Source organism: Urocampus carinirostris, chromosome 6 (genome assembly GCF_059441175.1).
Source record: "Urocampus carinirostris isolate Australia breed hairy pipefish chromosome 6, RoL_Ucar_1.0, whole genome shotgun sequence".
Lineage (NCBI taxonomy): Eukaryota > Metazoa > Chordata > Actinopteri > Syngnathiformes > Syngnathidae > Urocampus > Urocampus carinirostris.
Window position 1 is genome coordinate 8538416 of NC_142354.1, and position 19392 is coordinate 8557807.

A 19392-nucleotide genomic window follows, 5' to 3' on the forward strand; every position below is an offset into this window, starting at 1 on the left:
AATAGCGAACCTGTTTGGAATTTGAGCTGATACCCGATGAGGATCCCGTTGGGTTCTCGCGGCTTGCCCCATTCCAAGCGGAGGGAATCCGAACTTCGTTGCTTGATTCGGAAAAAACTGGGAGCGTCCGGCACTGCTCAGTCGGATACAAAAACGGAGATAAGAAAATATAAAGATAGATAAAGATAAAAAACTCACAAAATAATGTCCTTATTGATATAACACTGCAGGGAATTTCCGAACCCCTCCAGAACGACCATCGGACAGCCAAAAGGCTGTGTTGTTTCCGACTAACAATTTCACCGCCCATCTTGTCACCGTTTTTCTTTAAATATGGCAAATGCGGTGGGGGTTTTCTAATGGAATGTGGCGGCTCTATCGTTGATGGATGCATAAAGAGTCAGTTGGCAAAAATATCACAAAATTACTACAAAACTAATAATCAAGTTTTGTGCTTTAAAACAAAGACCTAATATATTATTTTGTCTTCATTCTGAAAAGAAAAAATACTATAGACACACAACAAAAATACTACAACAGTAATACTGTGATACAAAAAATAATACTACAAAAGAAATACTACAAAAAAAATCCCAAAAAATATCAAAAAAATACTACAAAAATACTAGTATGGAAATACTTTAAAATACTGCCACAGAAATAATACAAAATACCACAACAGTAATATTATAATACAAAAATTCATTCATTTACTATCTGCACCGCTTATCCTCAGTAGGGTCGCGGGGGTGCTGGAGCCCATCCCAGCTATCTTCACGCTTCAGTGGGGAGGGAACACCCTGAATTAGTTGCCAGCCGATCGCAGGGCACACAGGGACAGACAATTCGCTCGCTCATTGACACCTAAGGACAATTTGGACCGGCCGATTAACCTAACATGCATGTTTTGTGAATGTGGGAGCGAACCGGAGTGCCCGGAGGAATCCCACGCAAGCACGAGGAGAATATGCAAACTCCACACAGGAGGTTCGATCTCATGACCTTAGAACTGTGCCGCACACGCGATAACCACTACCCAGCCGTGCTACCCTAATACAAATATACTGCTACATAGATATTGGGTCAGAAATCCTACAAATATATTGCTACAGAAATAACACGACAGAAATCCTATAGAAGTGCAACTACAGTAAAAAGAAAGAGAGAAAGAAACAGAGGAAAAACAAAAAAGGGGAAAAAAGAGACAGAGAGAAAGATAGAGAAAGAGAGACAAAGGGATAAAGGGAGAAAAAAGAGATGGAGAAAGAGATATAGAGGGAAAGAGTGGCAAAGAGAGCGAGAGAGAAAGAGCGGCAAAGAGATATAGAGGGAAAGAGCGGCAAAGAGAGTGAGAGAGAAAGAGAAAGAGAGCAAGAGAGAAAGAGAATGAGAGAGAAAGAAAGAGGGCAAGAGAAAAAGAGGAAGAGAGCGAGAGAGAAAGATAAGGAGAGCAATAGAGAAAGAGAAAGAGCAAGAGAGAAAGAGGAAGAGAGCGAGAGAGAAAGAGGAAGAGAGCGAGAGAGAAAGAGGAAGAGAGTGAGAGAGAGAGAAAGAGAGCAGGAGAGAAAGAGAAAGACCGAGTGAGAAAGAGAAAGAGAGAAAGCGAGAGAGGGAGTGAAAGCGAGAGAGAGCGAGAGTGAGAGCGAGTGAGAGCGAGAGAGAGCGAGAGAGAGCGCGAGAGAGAGCGAGAGAGAGTGCGAGAGAGCGCGAGAGAGTGCGAGAGAGAATCAAAATACAGCTACGATTGCTTCGTCAGTGGCTCCTCTCTTTATTGAAAACTGCAGCTCCTATTTTGAACTTGTTTTTCTCTTGAGCCTCTCTCAGCCTTGTATTGCGGGCCATATTTGATCTGTCGCCGGGCCCGAACTGGCCCGCGGGCCGCATGTTTGACACCCCAAGGCTACCTAACTCGTGCTCACCTCCTTCCTTGGTGCTAAATTCCACCAGGTTGCTGGGCGGCCCCTCGTAGCGACTATTGGCCACCACCATGAACATCTTGTAGCGTGAGAAGGGCACCAGTTCGCCCAGGACGGCGGAGGGTTCTGACGCGGTGCTGTAGAACCCTTTGGTCCGGTTTTCCTTGCCGACTGCCAGCCCCGGAACATGACTGGACTGGCGCCAGTAGTACAGCTAAAGAAAAAGGAGAATGGATTGTCCAGACTGGACCTTCTCACAGACAGGTTCCTGTCTTACTTTGTACTCCTTGAACTCCCCTCGGACTGAGTCCGGGCTGACCGGTTTCCAGTGGACGGTTCCTTTGGTGCTGTCCACCTTGGAAATCCTCAACTCAGAGGGGGCACTGGTGGGTTCTGAAAACAAGAAGAACTCGTCAAGGCTTCTTCTTCACGACGGTTTTCTTCAACTTACGATCTTCTCCCGAATATCCGATGATGGCGTTTGACTCCGGCCCCGGCCCAATCTCGTTCCTGGCCTGGATTTTGATCTCGTAGGGGACATAGGTGTCGGTGTTGTGGACTATGTGTTTGGTGGCCGCGGTGGTCACGTTGCTCCAGTCGCCGTCGGAATCTTTCCGTCTCCAGCGAACGCTGTAGTGCAGATTGGGGCCGTTTTTCTCCAGGTCCTGCAGGGGCTGATGGGGAGAAGAACATCACAGAATTATGGAATTTAATTGGTGGTGTCAGAATCTGGCACTCCATTACCCCCCTAGGGCAGCGTTTTTACGGGTCGCAACCCACTTTTTGGTCTCGGACGTGCTTTTGTCGTGGAATAGTTAAGTCAGAGCTTGCCAATAGAATGTTAGTGCGTAGATTGATGGGATGTTGAAGTTAATGTTTGAAGTGTCTGAGATTTTTAAGCAAAGCATTAACAGTAAAGTTAAAATTAATTAATTAATTGCAGCAGGCTGACGCATTAGCAGCTAAGAATACTATTTGCGTTATTATGTCCGTGTATTACAAGTACAGCTATGATTTAGTATACTTTACCTTTACTCTGTATTATTTTTTAGAATTTATTTTTCGGTTGTTTTTGTTTACTTGATTGAACTTGTGGGAGATAAACTCCCAAAGGGGGGGATTGTCGTGGCTGAAATCGGTCAATTCTGAGAAAAACACTGTCAATTCTGGGAAGCATGCGGCTGGTAAGGGAAAAACAACAGATATTTCTGACGTGATGTTTCTGCTCCGGAGGGTATAATAAAGCTGATTGTCTCTTAGACGATTGAGAAGGCTGTTTGAACGCTGATGAATGTAATAAACGACGTCTCCCTCTCCGTCAACTCTCTGCTCTTTTGTGTATATTTTGGGGCAAGGCGCATATACGGTCTGCTCCGAAACTTTCAATGGGGTTGACAGCAAAAAAACCTAGGTGACCAGTTGGAAATGATTCTTACCTCCCAAGTGATCTCCATGTTGTCTTTTTCAGAACCCCAACCTCTGAGGCCCCTAGGCACCACGTCGGGAGCTTGACAAGGACATAGGACACAGTTAGGTCGGGCTGAATTAGCTGTTAGCATTGTACAAACACTCACCGGCGCTGCTCGTTTGGTATTTTGGCGAAGGTGCACTGGGCTGGCTGCGGCCCACCGCGTTGACGGCCAGTACTCGGAACTGGTAGTTGACGTAAGGGGCCAGTTGCAGGATGACCGAGTTCAGGTCCCCGGGATAGGACGCCAGGTCCTGCCAGCGGCCCGGGTCCCAGCGGTCCTCCTCGAATTGCACCAAAAACTCTGCGACCACAAAGCCAGATTTTTTCGGGGGAATTTCTATTTATATAATTTTTTTGGCCTGGAGAAAGATGGCTGCCACCATGCTTTACCTGCCCAAGACACACCACAGGTAATGGTGCCTGTGTGGTTAAGGATTCCAACCCATATATATACTATCTATTGATGTACCGCAGCCATATCCCCCTAGTGGGAGGTGGCTAGAGTCAAGAACACACTCATAATCACCAAACATTCGTTCCCCTTCGCTCTTCCCAACCTGACACCGAACATTAAGCCCACACACAACAAGGGCTGATTTGCTCTGCCAGGCAACCATTTTTAAATTTACTTTGTTCAAATCAAAAACAACAAAATTACTGTATATTTTTAGCTTGTTTTTTTTTTGAACCGTGCAAATTATAAAAAGATGCAGTTATATTTCCCACCACTAAGGTCGCTCTAATGCAGGAGAAAAATAAAGAAATGAACATCCGATGGAAAGACAAAAGTGATACTTTATTTTTTTTATTAAATTTTAAAAATATTGTTTTTATCTCTGAAAAGAATGACAAGAGATGTTTGAAGTTCGTCAAGATTTCAGTTCTTGTTTAACCTTGCAAAATGAGATTTTTTTGACTTAGGTTAAAGAAAAACGAAAAAATTCAAATTACAGTATTTTCGAAGCTATAAGCCGCTACTTTTTTGAAAAATTTTGAACAATATGGTTAATACAAAAATGCAGTTATTTCTCTCACCAAAAGACTCTCGAGTAAAATTTACCACTCACCACTAGGGGCGCTCTAACCTATGATAATCTAAAATAAGACATGAAAAGTGAATGCAAAGAATACGTTTCTTATTCTATACCAATAGATTTTCGAGACCATAGCACCTCATAATCCATAACACCTCTGAAAATGTTACAAGAGCTAAATTTTGAGGTTATTTTCATCCTTGGAAATCGACAATTTATTGACAAAAACTCAAACCATGTAAATAATACAAAGATGCAGATACGTCTCCCACCACTAGGGGTGCTCTAACTCATTAAAATTAATAATAAGGATGAAAAATCAATGCAAAGAAGAATACACTGCTTTTTGTTTTTCTGACAGTAATTTTTTCTTATATAATTATTTTTCAATCTAAATATTTGTTTTTTTTTATTCCCCCTAAACTACTGTGTTTTTGTCTGATGTACCGATTCCTTTGAAGCCTACGATCCATGTTTTTGTTTGTAATTTGAATTCCACACTGATAAAGTCTAACTCATTTTTCAGATGAAAAAAAAAGAAAAATAAGAAAGTTGTCGTATTGACCCTGGTCCCGTTGCATTCCTTGGAAGTATGAGCACCATGAGGGACGGCAAAAGCACCAAAACGGACGGAGGTTCGAATAAGCAGTTGAGTCAAAACAAACATCAATAAGGAAGACAGAAAAATATAACCACCACTTTTTACCACGGGGATTATTTTTCCGTGCGAACCGGCAAGGTTCGAAGCCCAATTTGGCATTTTATCGTACGCCTTCTGATAAGAACAGAAGACAAAATCAATCAGGGGGACTAGTAGCCCACAAAGTACCCCAGAATTTGCAGGAAGCATCGTTTACAAGGTATATTTGATGTATTTCCGTGCAAATGTGGGTTAGCTACAGATGAGTTAGGTACTGCTACTGTAGCTAACGTTTTATCTGTTGACAATATGACAATTCAGTTTGGCGTAATAAGATAGAGCACATAAGGGGCCGGTCACACAGCCGTTTGCGGCTGAATCACGGCTAAAATTTTGCGGGTTTTTTTTTGCCCGTGGTTGCCCGGGATGGAAAATGCGCAAAATTGGCCAACCCGCTGTTCATCGGTGGTATGCCCGCAAAACAGACGCCGGCGACTGTTCCACTTCCTAATCGCGTCATTTCTGCGTCATTTTCTCGTGTGGACCACGGGTATAAAAGCTCCCGAGCCGGTGTTGTGCCCAAATCCGACTCCCACGCAACACCCACACCGCCCCACCCCCTCGCGTGACTTTTTCATCCACGTTAACAAACGCATATTGTAGAATACGATCGCACTTTAATGTTTAATTAAACGCGTCATATAGACTAGGATCTCCCAATTGTCATAATTAGCTCGCTTTATAGTTTTAATAAGCGTTTAATATAGAATGCGCGTTCACGCGAGGGGGGGAGGATTTACCGTTCGATTACGTTCACAACAAAAATAAAGACGGAATGGTTTAAGTTGTATTACATTTCCAACGAATGCAAGACGAAGCGGTTTTGGTTATATATTCGCCATTACATTCCCTAAAAGTGAGATAGAACGAGGTAATAGTGGTTGTAGTAGCGAGGGGATGCAAATCTCGGCACCGGGCTGTAGAAATCATAACCGCACAAGACACAGTCCCGTGAAGATCAAGATTTCAAGCAACGGCATCATTTTTATTTTATTATCTTGAAAAGAAATGTCAAGAAATAACAATGGATTAAGACGAGGTCGCTACGCTGACAGGGGGGGGGGGGGGGGTTAAGGGTTATTGGTCTATCTTCTTTATTCATTATCCATTATCGATCAGTTCATAATACGCTACAAGGCTTAGGAGCCGGGACTCTTACTCTCAGCCAAAAAGGCCAAGCTAAGGTCCTAGCATTAAAGCCTTGCTGCAATGATTGCGAATGCACCGAAAGATTTATTCAAAATGAAGAGAAACTACGCTGACGGGGATCCATGTTCACCCCCTTGACGTCACGAGCACAACTGACGTGTGCTCGGCATTCGCGCTGTTTATACGCGGAGAAAGGCGTTTGACTGTCACACGCGTAACACGCTAATTTCACGTAATAACACCGCGATACAGGCGCAGAACATGCTATTACCATGCTCCACCCACGATTACCCGCTGAAATTTCCCGTCCTATCCATGTGTAAGCACGCCCTGGCCGCGGCCAGAGCACGTCGTTCCGCGTCATTTCCGCGTCATTTCCTCGTGTTGACCACGTGTGCGGCACGCGGTTTAACACGTGCTCAAACTTTTGAGCAGCTCAAAAGTTTTGAGCGCGGCCAACCACGTGAAAATTTCCGACCGCGAGTAAAGCACTGCTCTATCTCGTCTATATGGCGGTCTCAAAACGTCCATCAGCGCCCAACAGCATCTGCTTTACGGCCAGAAATTTCTGGCAGTGGTTCAGCCTCAATATGCTCGTGAAAGGCTGTGTACTCGCGCTCTGAAAAATTGAGCAGCGCCAAACAGTTTCGCGCTGCCACCCGTGTGCGAATTTCCGACCTCGTGTAAAGCACTGCTGTATCTCGTCTGAATGGCGATCTCAATGCGTCCAATAGCGTCCGCCTCAAAGGCAGAAATTTCTGGCCGTGATTCAGCCGCAAATGTCTGTGTGACTGGCCCCTTAGATTCAAATCGCTGGTTAATCTTAATAACCAACTCGTTTACGTGCTTGATAAGAAAAGGCCGTGTTTTTTTGCCAAACTAAATAATTTCAACGTGATCAAAAGTTTAGTAATGTTTGCAGGGGGGTACATTTCACGCACAGTAACAAGCACAGTAACAAGCACAGTAACGCGTACCAGCTACAGAGAACTGGTAAGCATCCGGACTCTTATATGCATTTGGATCAGCACCGGTGTATGAGGATACTCCAATTGGCAATATAGTGGTAGAGATCATGTGCATTCAAGTCGGGCAGACTGGAGGATTCAGTTAGATCTGTGAATTTATCAGTGGGAAGACATTCTCCTCCAAAATACAGAACACCCCCTGCGACAGAAAGTAAGTGGTCTATGTGGTTGGGTTACCCTTGTTGATTGAATTACTGGAGCCGTCTGACAAAGTTGCCATTGTAATCATATCAATCTAAAGCTGTGTTTTAGCCAGGGAGAGGTAGAGGGGGAGGCCCACACGGTTTCTCCTTTATTAATTAGAAATGCAAGTTTGTCTTGTCAACAATGGTCTTTCATTTGATTCATTTTCCTTGTCATTTAAATAAAATGTAGTTTGTTCGAATCAATCATTATTTGTGTGTCAATATTATTTTTCTTCTGAACTGATCAATCATTATCCATCTCAATGAACACAAACATTGCTAATTTAAAGCGAAAAAAAAACATGTATTGCTTCCTTCATCATAAATGCTATCACACTATGAGGCTATTTCAAATAAATTCGGGTAGGAAAATGTGAGCACTACCTGCTGGCCAAATCGGTAACCACCAATAAAGATTCTGAACCAAATAAATATAATTTAAAGCAGTTTTCTTTACAACAGTATAGGTCAATATCTAGCCCTGCTAATGCTATTCTGAAATTCTGAACCTAATGAATATAATTTAAAGCATTTACCTTACAACTGTATGGGTCAATAGCTAGCCCTGCTAATGCCATCCCCAGTATCTCAAAACGGCGTTCTTTGTCCTTTTCGACCTTATCTGACAGCTGCACAGTATTGGATTGACTAATCAATGCCAATGCCGTCGAATAATATAGCTTTTTTTTGTTGTTGCTTACTGGCCTAACCGACCGTTTACCACAGCATACTACCGTCCGTTATGGTGTCGAAACACGGTTAGGTCACGCGTGTGCATGGTGTCAATAAAAACCTGTCACGGGGCTTCTGTGATCATTTCCGGGAATCCAGGTGAGTCGAACGCTCCGGGCCGCCGGATCGGACAACTCGATGTCCATCGGGGGGTCGGGGACGTCTGCAAGAAAAGCGGAGAAAAAAATAAAGACCTTCGCAAAAAGTATTGTTAGCGATTGTACTAGGGCAAAGCTAATAGAACCTGAAAAATGAAGGCCTTTTTTTAAACGATCGCTAAATAGGTTTTACAGTAGACCCCCGGGAAACCACGTGAATCGGTTCTGAGACGGGCATCACAAAGTGAAGTTGTGTTATGACCAGAACAGAAACAGGACCCAAACGCGTGACATTCTCACACAAGCCTTTTATTTTACGGGAAATGGGGAGTCATGCACGTTAGGCAGCAGTCTGTCGTGGAGAGACAGGAAGCCAGAGACTGACGAGATTGATACCAATTGCCTGAGTAGATATCGGACAGATGGGGTCGATACCAAACAGGACGGGACAGACAGGATAGATAATGAAACAGGATATCGAAAATAAACAGGACAAACTAGACGGGAACGAAAACTGGAGAGAATAATAAACAGGACAAACAAAAATGGGAACAATACCGGACAGGAAATACCAACAGGAAACCAGGACCAAGTCAGAACCCACACTTGCGGGGCAGAGGTTCGTTGACGGACTGACAAAGGAAAAAAGAGAGCGCTGAGCTTAAATAGACGGAAAGCCAATCTGTCAACAAGCCGCAGCTGGCGCCACACGGGTGGGGCCAATTGGGTGCCATGGCAACCGTGACAAGTTGCTGTAAAGCGGGGGATGGACACTTATGCTAAAGAGCTCCTATCGGGGCTGTTATTGTGGGAAAATCAAACAAGTTGCGACTTTTCAGACCAGTATTTCGATACGCTTTTCCGTTTTATAGGAAAAGTGCATGTTTTGTGCTAGGTTTTTTTTTTTTGTGAGGACTTGACCATCCTGTTGTCCTCAGGTCAAAACGACCCGCCGCTATAGTGGGGAAAACGCTGTAAATGTCACAGTTGCCATAGCATCCAATTAGCCCCGCTCGTGTGTCACGGTTGCCATGGCGCCCAATTGGCCCCGCCTGTGTGGCGCCAGCTGCAGCTTGTTGACACATTGGCTCCTTGTCAGTATTTAAACTCTGTCATGTCAGTCCATTTTGTCGGTCCATCTGCGAATCTCCGTTATTACACAGCAAGCCCTTTTCTAGCCTGTCGTGTGTTTTTGCTCTTGTTTTTCTCCCGCTACGATCTGTTTGATCTCGACCACGGCTACCCCCCTCTCCTGGTTTTTGACTTTTTCCGTTCCTGACCCCGCCATCGCTCGCCACAGAAGTCCCACTTCTGAGCAAGTTACTCCCCGCGACCAGCGATCTCCGGATCGTGTGTGCACTCCTTTCCCTGTAAGAACTGTAAGAAACGTTACACGAGTGGGTTCTGACTCCGTTCTGGTCCTGACAGTAAAGAGGGGCCAAAAACATACGTATTCCGCACCCTGTCGTTAAAACGTAATGAGGTGGGGACGCCATACCCAAGGGGGTCTACTGTACCATTTATCTTAAAATCAGTAAAAGCAAAAACAGGTAAGTTGTTACAGGTGAGTAGTTTGTTACCTGGAGGCAAGGCACTAGCGACTGAGGGGTTGAGGGAAGCTTCTTCTGTATGGCGGGGGCAAGGACCAGGAAACGGGTTAGTGGTTAAATCTGGAGTCCGATTATCACAACAAACTGTTATTGACAGAAACGCCATGGTTAGTTGCAGACACATTTGCAGTGAGGCGCTACAATCCGAACGGGAACGGGACAACAGAAACGGGACGTTTTTTCTTCTGGCTTCCAATTTCCGTAGCATCGAGACGGAATATTTCTGGAATATTTTAAACGAGTAACCAGAGCTAATCCTGGCTAGCAAAAACTGGTTGAAGAGACGTCACAAATTCGGCAGGAAGACGATTTGAGTTGCTTGGAAACTGAAAGCTGCTGCTGCTAATCCCTGACAGCGACGATAAAAGACCGAGCTAGCTGGTCAGAGCTGGTGGAAGTGGCTAACTTTAGCAACTAGCGAGAGTAGCTCATTAAAATGCCAGGGAAGCATAGCACGGAGAAGCTAACAACAACAGTGGCAACAGCAAGAAATGGCCTGCAGCCAGGTGGCTAACATGAGTGGCTAGAGAAGGAAACTGACCAAGACAGAGGATACACCCAGGCACCTGAAAAGAGCCAATAGCTGGAGTTGGTCAGAGCTGGTGGAAGTGGGTAACTTTAGCAACTAGCAAGAGAAGCGACTTGAAAAGTCAGTGATGGGTTGCACAAAGCAGCTAACAATAACATAGTGGCTAGCAGTGAGCCAAGTGGCTATAGTAAGTGTCTAGAGAGGGAAGTAGTGGGAAAGAAGTCATTCCTGGGACTCTGTGACTGTCATTTGCCAGGATTGTGACACTGAACGACAAAGCAGGAGAAGCTAACAATAGCAGCTAGCAGCAGGCCACAGCCAAATGGCTAACATGAGTGGCTAGAGAAGGATTTTTTGGGGGAAAAAAGCACTGGATGCTGGAACGAGGGAGCTTGGGTTTCACAGTGTGTGGTAAGTGGGCACTTAGTGCCAAAAGCAGCAGCAGGACAAGCTGGCTAGCCCTCAAAAATAAAGACACGTAAGCTAGCATCACAGCAAATGTATCAAATGTTTTAGGACACAAAGTATTTCTTTACAAAACGCACAAAATCTGTTTTCAAAACATGCAAAACCAAAAGACAGTTAAAGAAAAAGACGTTAGCATCATGCGGTTAGCACAACAAAGGCGCCATAGTGGGCGTCTACGGGTCAATGCATCCCGCTGTGGAAGCTGAAACGGAAGCTAGCTGTGGTATTGCTAACAGTGGTATTGCTAACTTCCTCTTTGCTAACAGTGGCATTGCTAACTGCCTTATTGCTAACTCCGGTATCGCTAACAGTTATGTTGCTAACTGTCATAATGCCAATCGTCATTTGGTTAACCGTGGTAATGCTAACTGTCGTATCGCTAACTGTCATGTCGCTAACTGTTGTGTTGCTAACTGTCATTTTTCCAACTGTTGTAATAATAAGCGTTGTATTGCTAAGAGTTGTATCACTGTCATGTTGCTGTCATATTTCCAACTGTGGTATTACCAAGCGTTCCATTGCTAAGATTGGTATAGCTAACTGTCGTATCGCTAACTGTGTTGATAACTGTCAAATTTCTGACTGTGGTATTGCTAACGTTGCATTTCTAAGCATTGTATTCCTAAGCATCATATTGCTAACCGTTGTATTGTTAACACTGGTCTTGCTAACAGTCATATTGTTATACGTACATAGTATTGCCAACTGTCATATTGCTAACCATGGTATTGCTAACTGTGGTATTGCTAACTGTGATATTGCTAGCTGTTTGGTGTGCATCATCGCTTAGCGCGTTATCACTAACGGCCATGTTGCTAACATTGGAATTGCTGACTGTGGTATTACTAACCATGGTATTGATAACCGTCGTGTTGCTAACTGTTACATTGTTAACTGTTCTATTGCTAACCATGGTACTGCTGGCTGTGGTATTGGTAATTGTCGTATTGCTAACCATGGTATTACTAGCTGTGGTATTGCTAACTGCGGTATTGCTCGCTGTTTTGTGCGCGTCATCGCTAAGCGCGTTATCGCTAAGTCCTAGCGGTCATGTTGCTAACCATGGTATTGCTGGCTGTGGTATTGCAAATTGCCGTTTTGCTAACCATGGTATTAATAACTGTCGTGTTGCTAACTGTCATATCGTTAACTGTTGTATTACTAACCATGGTTTTGCTGGCTGTGGTGTTGCTAACTGTGTTATTGCTAGCTGTTTGGTGCGCGTTATTGCTAAGCGAGTTATCGCTAATGGTCTTCTTGCTAACCATGGTATTGCTGGCTGTGATATTGCTATCTGTGATGTTGCTAACTGTGGTCTTGCTAACCGTGGTACTGTTAACTGTCATATTGTTAACTGTGGTGTCGCTAACCATTGTATTGCTAACTGTGATATTGCCAACTGTGGTCTTGCTAACTGTGTTTTTGCTAACCGTCATATTGCTAACCATCATCTCGCCAACTGCGGCTAACGTCAGTACCTAAGACGGTGAGACGCGCGGCGGCGGAATCTCGGTCGATGGGGCTTTCCACGCTGCAAGCGTACGTCCCTTCGTCTCCTTCGTTGACGTTGGGGATAGTCAAGGATTCCTCGTCCTTACGCAACCTGGCGCAAAATTGAAGACCAAAAAGAAATCAAAGACATTTGCAGTGACTAGTGGGGAAAATGAATTACCAATTTGAATAAAAATACATTTTAGCAATATTTCCTAGTAAATCATTCATTAAAAGTCATTCAGTCGAAATGAATAAGACTAATACAAATTACAACTGAAAAGAGGTATTGAGAGATAATGAGAAATAATAATAATAATAATAATAATAATAATAATGACTACTGTACATAATAGTCATAAATGATAATGATGAAAAAAAAACATGATAAAAACAATAAATAAATTACAAATACATTGGTTTCAAATTAATAACAATTTATTATTTCATGGATTTGTAATATTTGCAATTCGTCTATGATTAATTAAAAAAATGGTGATATTAAAATGAATTATATTTTTTTCTGGTTTTGAGATAAAAGTGAAAAAAAAATACTTAAAGTAAGGAAAATTCAACTAAATAATCCGATTTTTTTAGACAGTGTAATCAAATTAAATAATCTATTTGGACAGAGATAAGGGTCGTTTTAAGTATGTTTTTTATTTAGCAGATTTTTTAAAATTTATTTTAAAAAATCATTTTCACCATGTGTCATGATTACCGATGTGAATCACCTGTGCCCGTCCTTTGGCGCCAACTGCCTCAGACTCTGATTGGCTCCCAGTCCCCATTTAAACCTAATCCATTCTGGCACCTCTTGTCAGTCCAACTGCGAACCTCAGTTAACACTGGGCAATCCTTTTTCAACCCTGACTCCCACCTGTTTTTTGCTCCCGTCTGTCCCCCAGCTTCAACTCATTTTTAATCCTGACCATGTCTACTTTCCCGTCCCAGGTTTCGACCTCTTTTTGTCCCCGACCATGTCTACTCTCCTTTCCTGGCTTACGACTGGCTTACGACCCCGACCATGTTTTTGCTCTCCTGTCCCGGCTACTGACCAGTTTTTCACTTCCCGACACCGCCATTGCTCGGCACGGAAGAGCCACTTCTGTGTTCAGAGCGACCTGCTTCCCGCGTCCAGCAATCACCGGATCGTGGGCGCAACCTTTTCTCTTTCTTCCAATAAAACTTGTGAAAAACGCAACGCAAGTGGGTCCTGTCTCCGTTCTGGTCCTGACACCATGATGAGAAAACCACCTAAAAAGTATCTACCATCTGCCTAATATGACAATTTTGCCTGTTTTAGTACTGTATAGATGTTTTTATTTTACTAGGAATAAAATATATATCAGTTTAGACAAAATACATATTTTTCTGCCTATGGGCTAAGATTTCAAGAGCGATTTTACCTCCATCCCAGGTAGACGGGCTTGTCGTCTTTTGTCCAAGTGACGGCGACGGACAAGCTGGGGTCATGTTTGACTTTGCAGTCGAAACGAGCTGTGGCCCCTCGGACCACCGACTGGTGTTCGGGACCCCGGACGATTCGGCTCCGTTCTGAGGAAAAGAACCAAAAGCTGGAGTTGGTCTGAGCTAGTTAGCGACTCTCGAGATGGACTGTCAAAAAGTGCAGTAAAGAATTGCAAGAACAAGTTTATTTAGCTAACAATAACAATAGCTGCGAGCGGCAACCCATAACCTGCAGAAAAATGCTAACATGAGCGGCTCGAGGAGGAAACAGTGGAAAAGTCAAAGCTGCCTAAATCACGGAACTCAGTGATGTTCAGTAAGAAGTTGTGGGAGGTGAATGAAACCAAAGGCCGAAGCAGGAGCAGCCAACAATAACTGAAGTGGCCTAAGCCATTGCCTGAACAAAGTGGCTAACGTGAGTGGCTAGAGATAGAAACAGTGGCAAAAAAGTCGAAGCTTCCCGAATCACGGAACTCAGTGACGTTCAGTTAGATGAGAAGTTGTGGGAGGCGAGTGAAACCGAAGGGCGGAGCAGCAGCAGCTAACAGTACCGTTAGCGGCTGGCTGCAAGCCATTGCCTGAACAAAGTAGCTAACGTGCGTGGCTAAAGAAAGAGACAGTGGTAATCAATATTTTTAATCTAGCCCAATTTTGCATAAAATGGACACATTTGATTCTTCTTCTAATGCACATTATCCCATAACGAAGCGACTCTCGGGAGAGATTATTAAAAAGTACTGTAAATTATTGCAAGAACAAGTTTATTAAGCTAACAATAGCGACAAGTGGCAACCCATAATCTGCAGCAAAATGCTAACATGAGCGGCTCGAGGAGGAAACAGTTTAAAAGTTGAAGCTGCCTAAATAACAGAACTTAGATATGTTCAGTTGCATGAGAAGTTGTGGGAGGCAAGTGAAACCAAGGGTCGAAGCAGGAGCAGCTAACAATAACTTTAGCGACTGGGCGCAAGTCATTGCCTGAACAAAGTGGCTAACGTGAGTGGCTAAAGAAAGAAACAGTGGTAAAAAAGTCAAAGCTGCCTGAATCACGGAACTCAGTGACGTTCGGTTGCATGAGGAGTCGTGGGAGGCGAGTGTAACCAAAGGCGGAGCAGGAGCAGCTAACAATACCTTTAGCGGCTAGCCGCAAGCCAATGCCTGAACAAAGTGGCTAGCGTTGAGTGGCTAAAGAAAGAAACAGTGGTAAAAAAAGTTGAAGATGCCTGAATTACAAAACTCTGTGATGTTCAGTTGCATGAGAAGTTATGGGAGGCGAGTGAAACCAAAGGGCGGAGCAGGAGCAGCTAACAATACCTTTAGCGGCTGGTCGCAAGCCATTGCCTGAACAAAGTGGCTAACGTGAGTTGCTAAAGAAAGAACAGTGGTAAAAAAAAGTTCAAGATGCCTGAATCAGCTCAGTAGCCTAGATGGTAAGGCGCCCGCTTTGAGACTGGGAGGTCGGTGGTTCGCGCCCCGGCTGAGTCATTCCTAAGACTTAAAAAGTGGTCGGCGGCGCCCTCTGTTGGCTGCGGCTGCATCGGCTCGCTACAACGGGTCAGGTGCAATCGACATTTCGTTCTGTGTACATTGTTACACAGAATGACAATACAAGGAAATTATTATTATTATTATTATTATTACACAACTCTGTGACGTTCAGTTACATGAAAAGTTATGGGAGGTGAGTGACACTGAAAGCCAAAGCAGAAGCAACTAAAGATATTGAGAGCAGCTAGCAGTGAGTCATAGCCTGCAGCTATGTGACTAACATGAGAGGCTGGAGAAGGAACAAGTGGAAAAAAAAGTCAAGCACCAATCATCTAAATCGCAGAACTCAGCGAGGTTGGCTTGCATGAGCAGCTGTGTAAGGCGAGTGACACTAAGGACAGAAGCAGCTAACGATGATAATAAAACAATCTTGTGACGAACCATTGCCCGTAGCTAAGTTGCTCACATATAAGACTCGAGAAGGAAACTGTGAAAAATGTCCAAGATGCCCGAATCACAGAACTCAACGACCTTCCCTTGCAAGTATGAGAACAATGGCTACTAGCAGTGAGCCATAGCATGCGGCTAGGTTTCCAAAGTAAGCTAAATTTTATACAAATTTAGAAAAGTTCCTACATCAATAACAATAGCCACTAATCACAAACCCAATCCTCCAACCAGGTGGCTGCCCTGGGTGGCTAGAGAAGGAAACTGGATTAAAAATAATTGCAGGAACCACAGAATACAGTGACGTTAGCTTACATGACCAGCTGAAAATACTTTATCTTCTACTAGCTGGATGCTATCGTTAGCACAAGGGAGCAGGTTTTTGTTGCAGAACCTGGTCCGCACTTCTACCTTTGACCTCCAGGCGGACTTGGTTCTCGGCCATGCCCAGGATGTTGCTGGCCACGCAGGTGTAAGTGCCCTCGTCGGCCGGACGGGCGCGTTTGATTTCCAGCGAGCCGTTGACGTAAACGCGGTACTGCCCGCCGTCCAGGCCGCTGCCTTGCCCGTTTTTGAACCTGCAACCCGGCAAAAATAGTCATTTTGATATACATAAATCCGATTTTTATCGTTTTCACGCTAATGTTTACCAGCGCAACGCCGGGTGAGGAGAACCGAAAAAGGGGCAGTCCAAGAAGGTGCGGTTGTTCTCGATCACTTTGATCAGAGGATTTTTGGGCCCAAGCATCCTTGGAGGCATATCTAAGAACACAAAAGAACAGATTTAAAAAAAAAAAAAAAACTGCTTCTCACGGCCCCAAACTCACCATCTTGAAACTATGTAAAAACTAATTTGGTGATCCAAAAAGCAGGAGTAACTGAATAGAAACATCAAACTCTACTTATCAGATTCGATGATCAACCCATTATTATTCAAAAGGACGCTAATATTTGCCGGATCAGATGGTGCCCCGTGTGAGGCACAGACTCAAAACTTTCATTTTATGAGACCGATGACAAGGTTTTTCATCCGTTCTTGTCATGATTATTTCGGAGCAGACCGTGAAATATGCCCCCAGAAATATGCACAAAGAGCAAATTTTGACAGGAGAGGAAGAAGTTGTTTATTGATGTTCAAAACAGGGTTCTCACTCGTCTAAGAGACAATCAGCTTTCTTATACCCTCCGGAGCAAAAACATCACGTCATATCACGTGTTGTTTTTCTCTTACTGGGCGCATACTTCCCGGTATTGACAAGGTCTTCTCAGAATGTTTTCGTCCTCTTTTGATTCTCCAAAATTACACCGATTTCCAAGAAAATCCTTGGAGTCAACCTTTCCCAGACAAATTCCTGTCAGCTTGCAAGCTGTTCCAGACATTTAAACTCGGGAGAAACGAGCCTGCAATTTCCTGCCTAAACAAATGTGTCGATAAGCTCCGACTTCATTATTTTACAGCAATTACCGATGTGATGTACCTGTGCCCGATCCTTTGGCGCCAACTGCCTCGGACTTCAATTGGCTCCCTGTCACTATTTAAACCCTTGTCTTTCTGTCACCTGTTGTTAGTCCGTCTGCGAACCTCAGTTTACGCTAGGCAAGTTTTTCGACCCTGACTCACTCCTGTTTTGGCTCCTGTCTGTTTCCCGGCTTTGACCTGTTTTCTGATCTGGACCACGTTTTTTGCTCTCCTGTCCCGGTTACTGACCTGTTTGTTCCACTCCCGACATCGCCATTGCTCGCCACGGAAGTCCCACTTCCGCGCTCAGAGCGACTTGCTTCCCATGACCAGCGATCATCGGATCGTGTGTGCAATCCTTTCCCTTCTTCCCAATACAACTGAGAGAAATGTGCGCAAGTGGGTCCTGTCTCTGTTCTGGTCCTGACACTTCTCCAAATAAAACTATCGAATAACTGATATGGGGCTTCTAAAGGCGGGACTGAGCTTAATATATATATATTCAACTTGTTCTTGATATAAATTATTCAATCTATTATATGTTCGAAAATATATTCAACCCTAATATCAGCTACATATAGTGGTGCCCTGTGTGAGTTACATACACAAAATCTTCAGATTATATTTCCAGGTATTAGGTTTTTCCTTGGTTCTCCTCATAAAACGTTCTAAAAACAGTCATGGTGATCTAAAAAAAAACGATTAGCCTACTCAAAATAGTAAACTCAGTGTTGCCATGGTGCCCAATTGGCCCCGCCTGTGTGGCGCCAGCTGCAGCTTGTTGACAGATTGGCTCCCTGTTAGTATTTAAACTCTGTCATGTCAGTCCCCTTTTATCAGTCCGTCTGCGAATCTCCGTTTTTACACAGCAAGCCCTTTTTTAGCCTGTCCTGTGTTTTTGCTCTTGTTTTTCTCCCGCTACGATCTGTTTTGATCTCGACTACGGCTACTCTCCTCTCCTGGTTTTTGACTTTTTCCGTTCCTGACCCCGCCATCACTCACCACGGAAGTCCCACTTCTGAGCATCCTACTCCCCGCCACCAACAATCTCCAGATCGAGTGTGCGCTCCTTTCTCTTCTCCCAATAAAACTGTGAGTAACGTTACGTGAGTGGGTTCTGTTTCCCCAAACGGCTCCCCATCTCACCGATGACATTGACGAAAGCGTTGGCCAGAAGATAACCGTGCTGGTTGGAGGCGTTGCATTGATAGACGGCGCTGCTCCCGATCTGCACCGAGCGGAAAATAATGGTATCGTCGACCACGTGCCGACTGGTATCGGCCAGAGCGACTGTAAACCGACATAAACGACAGGAAGTACTTGAGCTGTTGGTTTCTGGAGTCGGGATTCCTCAGGGAACTGGACTTACCTTCCACCGGGACGCCGTTCACCAACCACTGGATGGAGGGTTTGGGGTTGCCGTTTGCCCGACACACCAGGCGCCCGTTCTCTTCCGGGGCCAGGACCAGGTTGGTGGGCTTGTCCAACCAGTAGGGGGCGGCTGAAGGGCAGAGCGCCAAATTAGCAATTAGCAAATTAGCCGCCTATCCGCCGTCCACTCACCTTTGACCTGAACGGAGATGGAGTGGCGAATGCTGCCTAAGTGATTGTTGGCCATGCAAATGTATTCGCCGGCGTCTTCTTCCGACACGTTGGTGATCTTCATGGTCTTGTTGTGGTTCTCAAACTTGACTTTCTGTCCCGGGAGCTCACCCCCCTTCTTGAACCACTTGATAGTCGGAGTAGGCCTGCGGGTACGGACACTACTTTAGGACAAGTACCGGAACATCTCAATCCTTTTACCTCTACCTTATTTACAAACCTTCTAACCCCTAATCACTCCAAACCCTAACACTTACCCCAACCCTAACTCCCAACTTGTAACTCCTTACTCCAACCCTAATCTTGAACCCCCTAACCCCTAACCATCTCATTCTCTTTACCGCAACCTAATTTATAAACCTTTAAACCCCTAATCGCTCTAACCCTAAACCTTAACCACACTAACTCTAATCCCAAAGTCCGACCTGGGGAAAAGTTACTACCGTGATCCAATATTCACTGGCCCGCAGCCTCGGTCATAAAACGTCAGTAATGTTGAGCGCAATATAAAATTT

General features: G+C 44.4%; 1 protein-coding gene across 4 annotated transcripts in view; it reads right to left on the reverse strand.

Moving 5' to 3' along the window:
* The window catches only part of nfasca (neurofascin homolog (chicken) a), a 123563-nt gene that overhangs the window by 22440 nt on the left and 81731 nt on the right, over positions 1–19392 (reverse strand). For 3 of the 4 annotated variants that reach the window (XM_088337738.1, XM_088337737.1, XM_088337736.1), the window contains 15 exons: positions 18839–19023; positions 18645–18776; positions 18422–18565; positions 16467–16578; positions 16228–16394; positions 13821–13968; positions 12399–12523; positions 9894–9938; positions 8277–8378; positions 3491–3688; positions 3353–3423; positions 2368–2590; positions 2194–2309; positions 1920–2130; positions 11–133 (listed from right to left, as the gene is read on the reverse strand). In XM_088337738.1, the coding sequence (XP_088193864.1) occupies positions 11–133; positions 1920–2130; positions 2194–2309; positions 2368–2590; positions 3353–3423; positions 3491–3688; positions 8277–8378; positions 9894–9938; positions 12399–12523; positions 13821–13968; positions 16228–16394; positions 16467–16578; positions 18422–18565; positions 18645–18776; positions 18839–19023 (2102 nt within the window). The remainder of the gene's footprint in view (positions 1–10; positions 134–1919; positions 2131–2193; positions 2310–2367; positions 2591–3352; positions 3424–3490; positions 3689–8276; positions 8379–9893; positions 9939–12398; positions 12524–13820; positions 13969–16227; positions 16395–16466; positions 16579–18421; positions 18566–18644; positions 18777–18838; positions 19024–19392) is intronic. The other variant, XM_088337739.1, reaches the window with a different exon arrangement.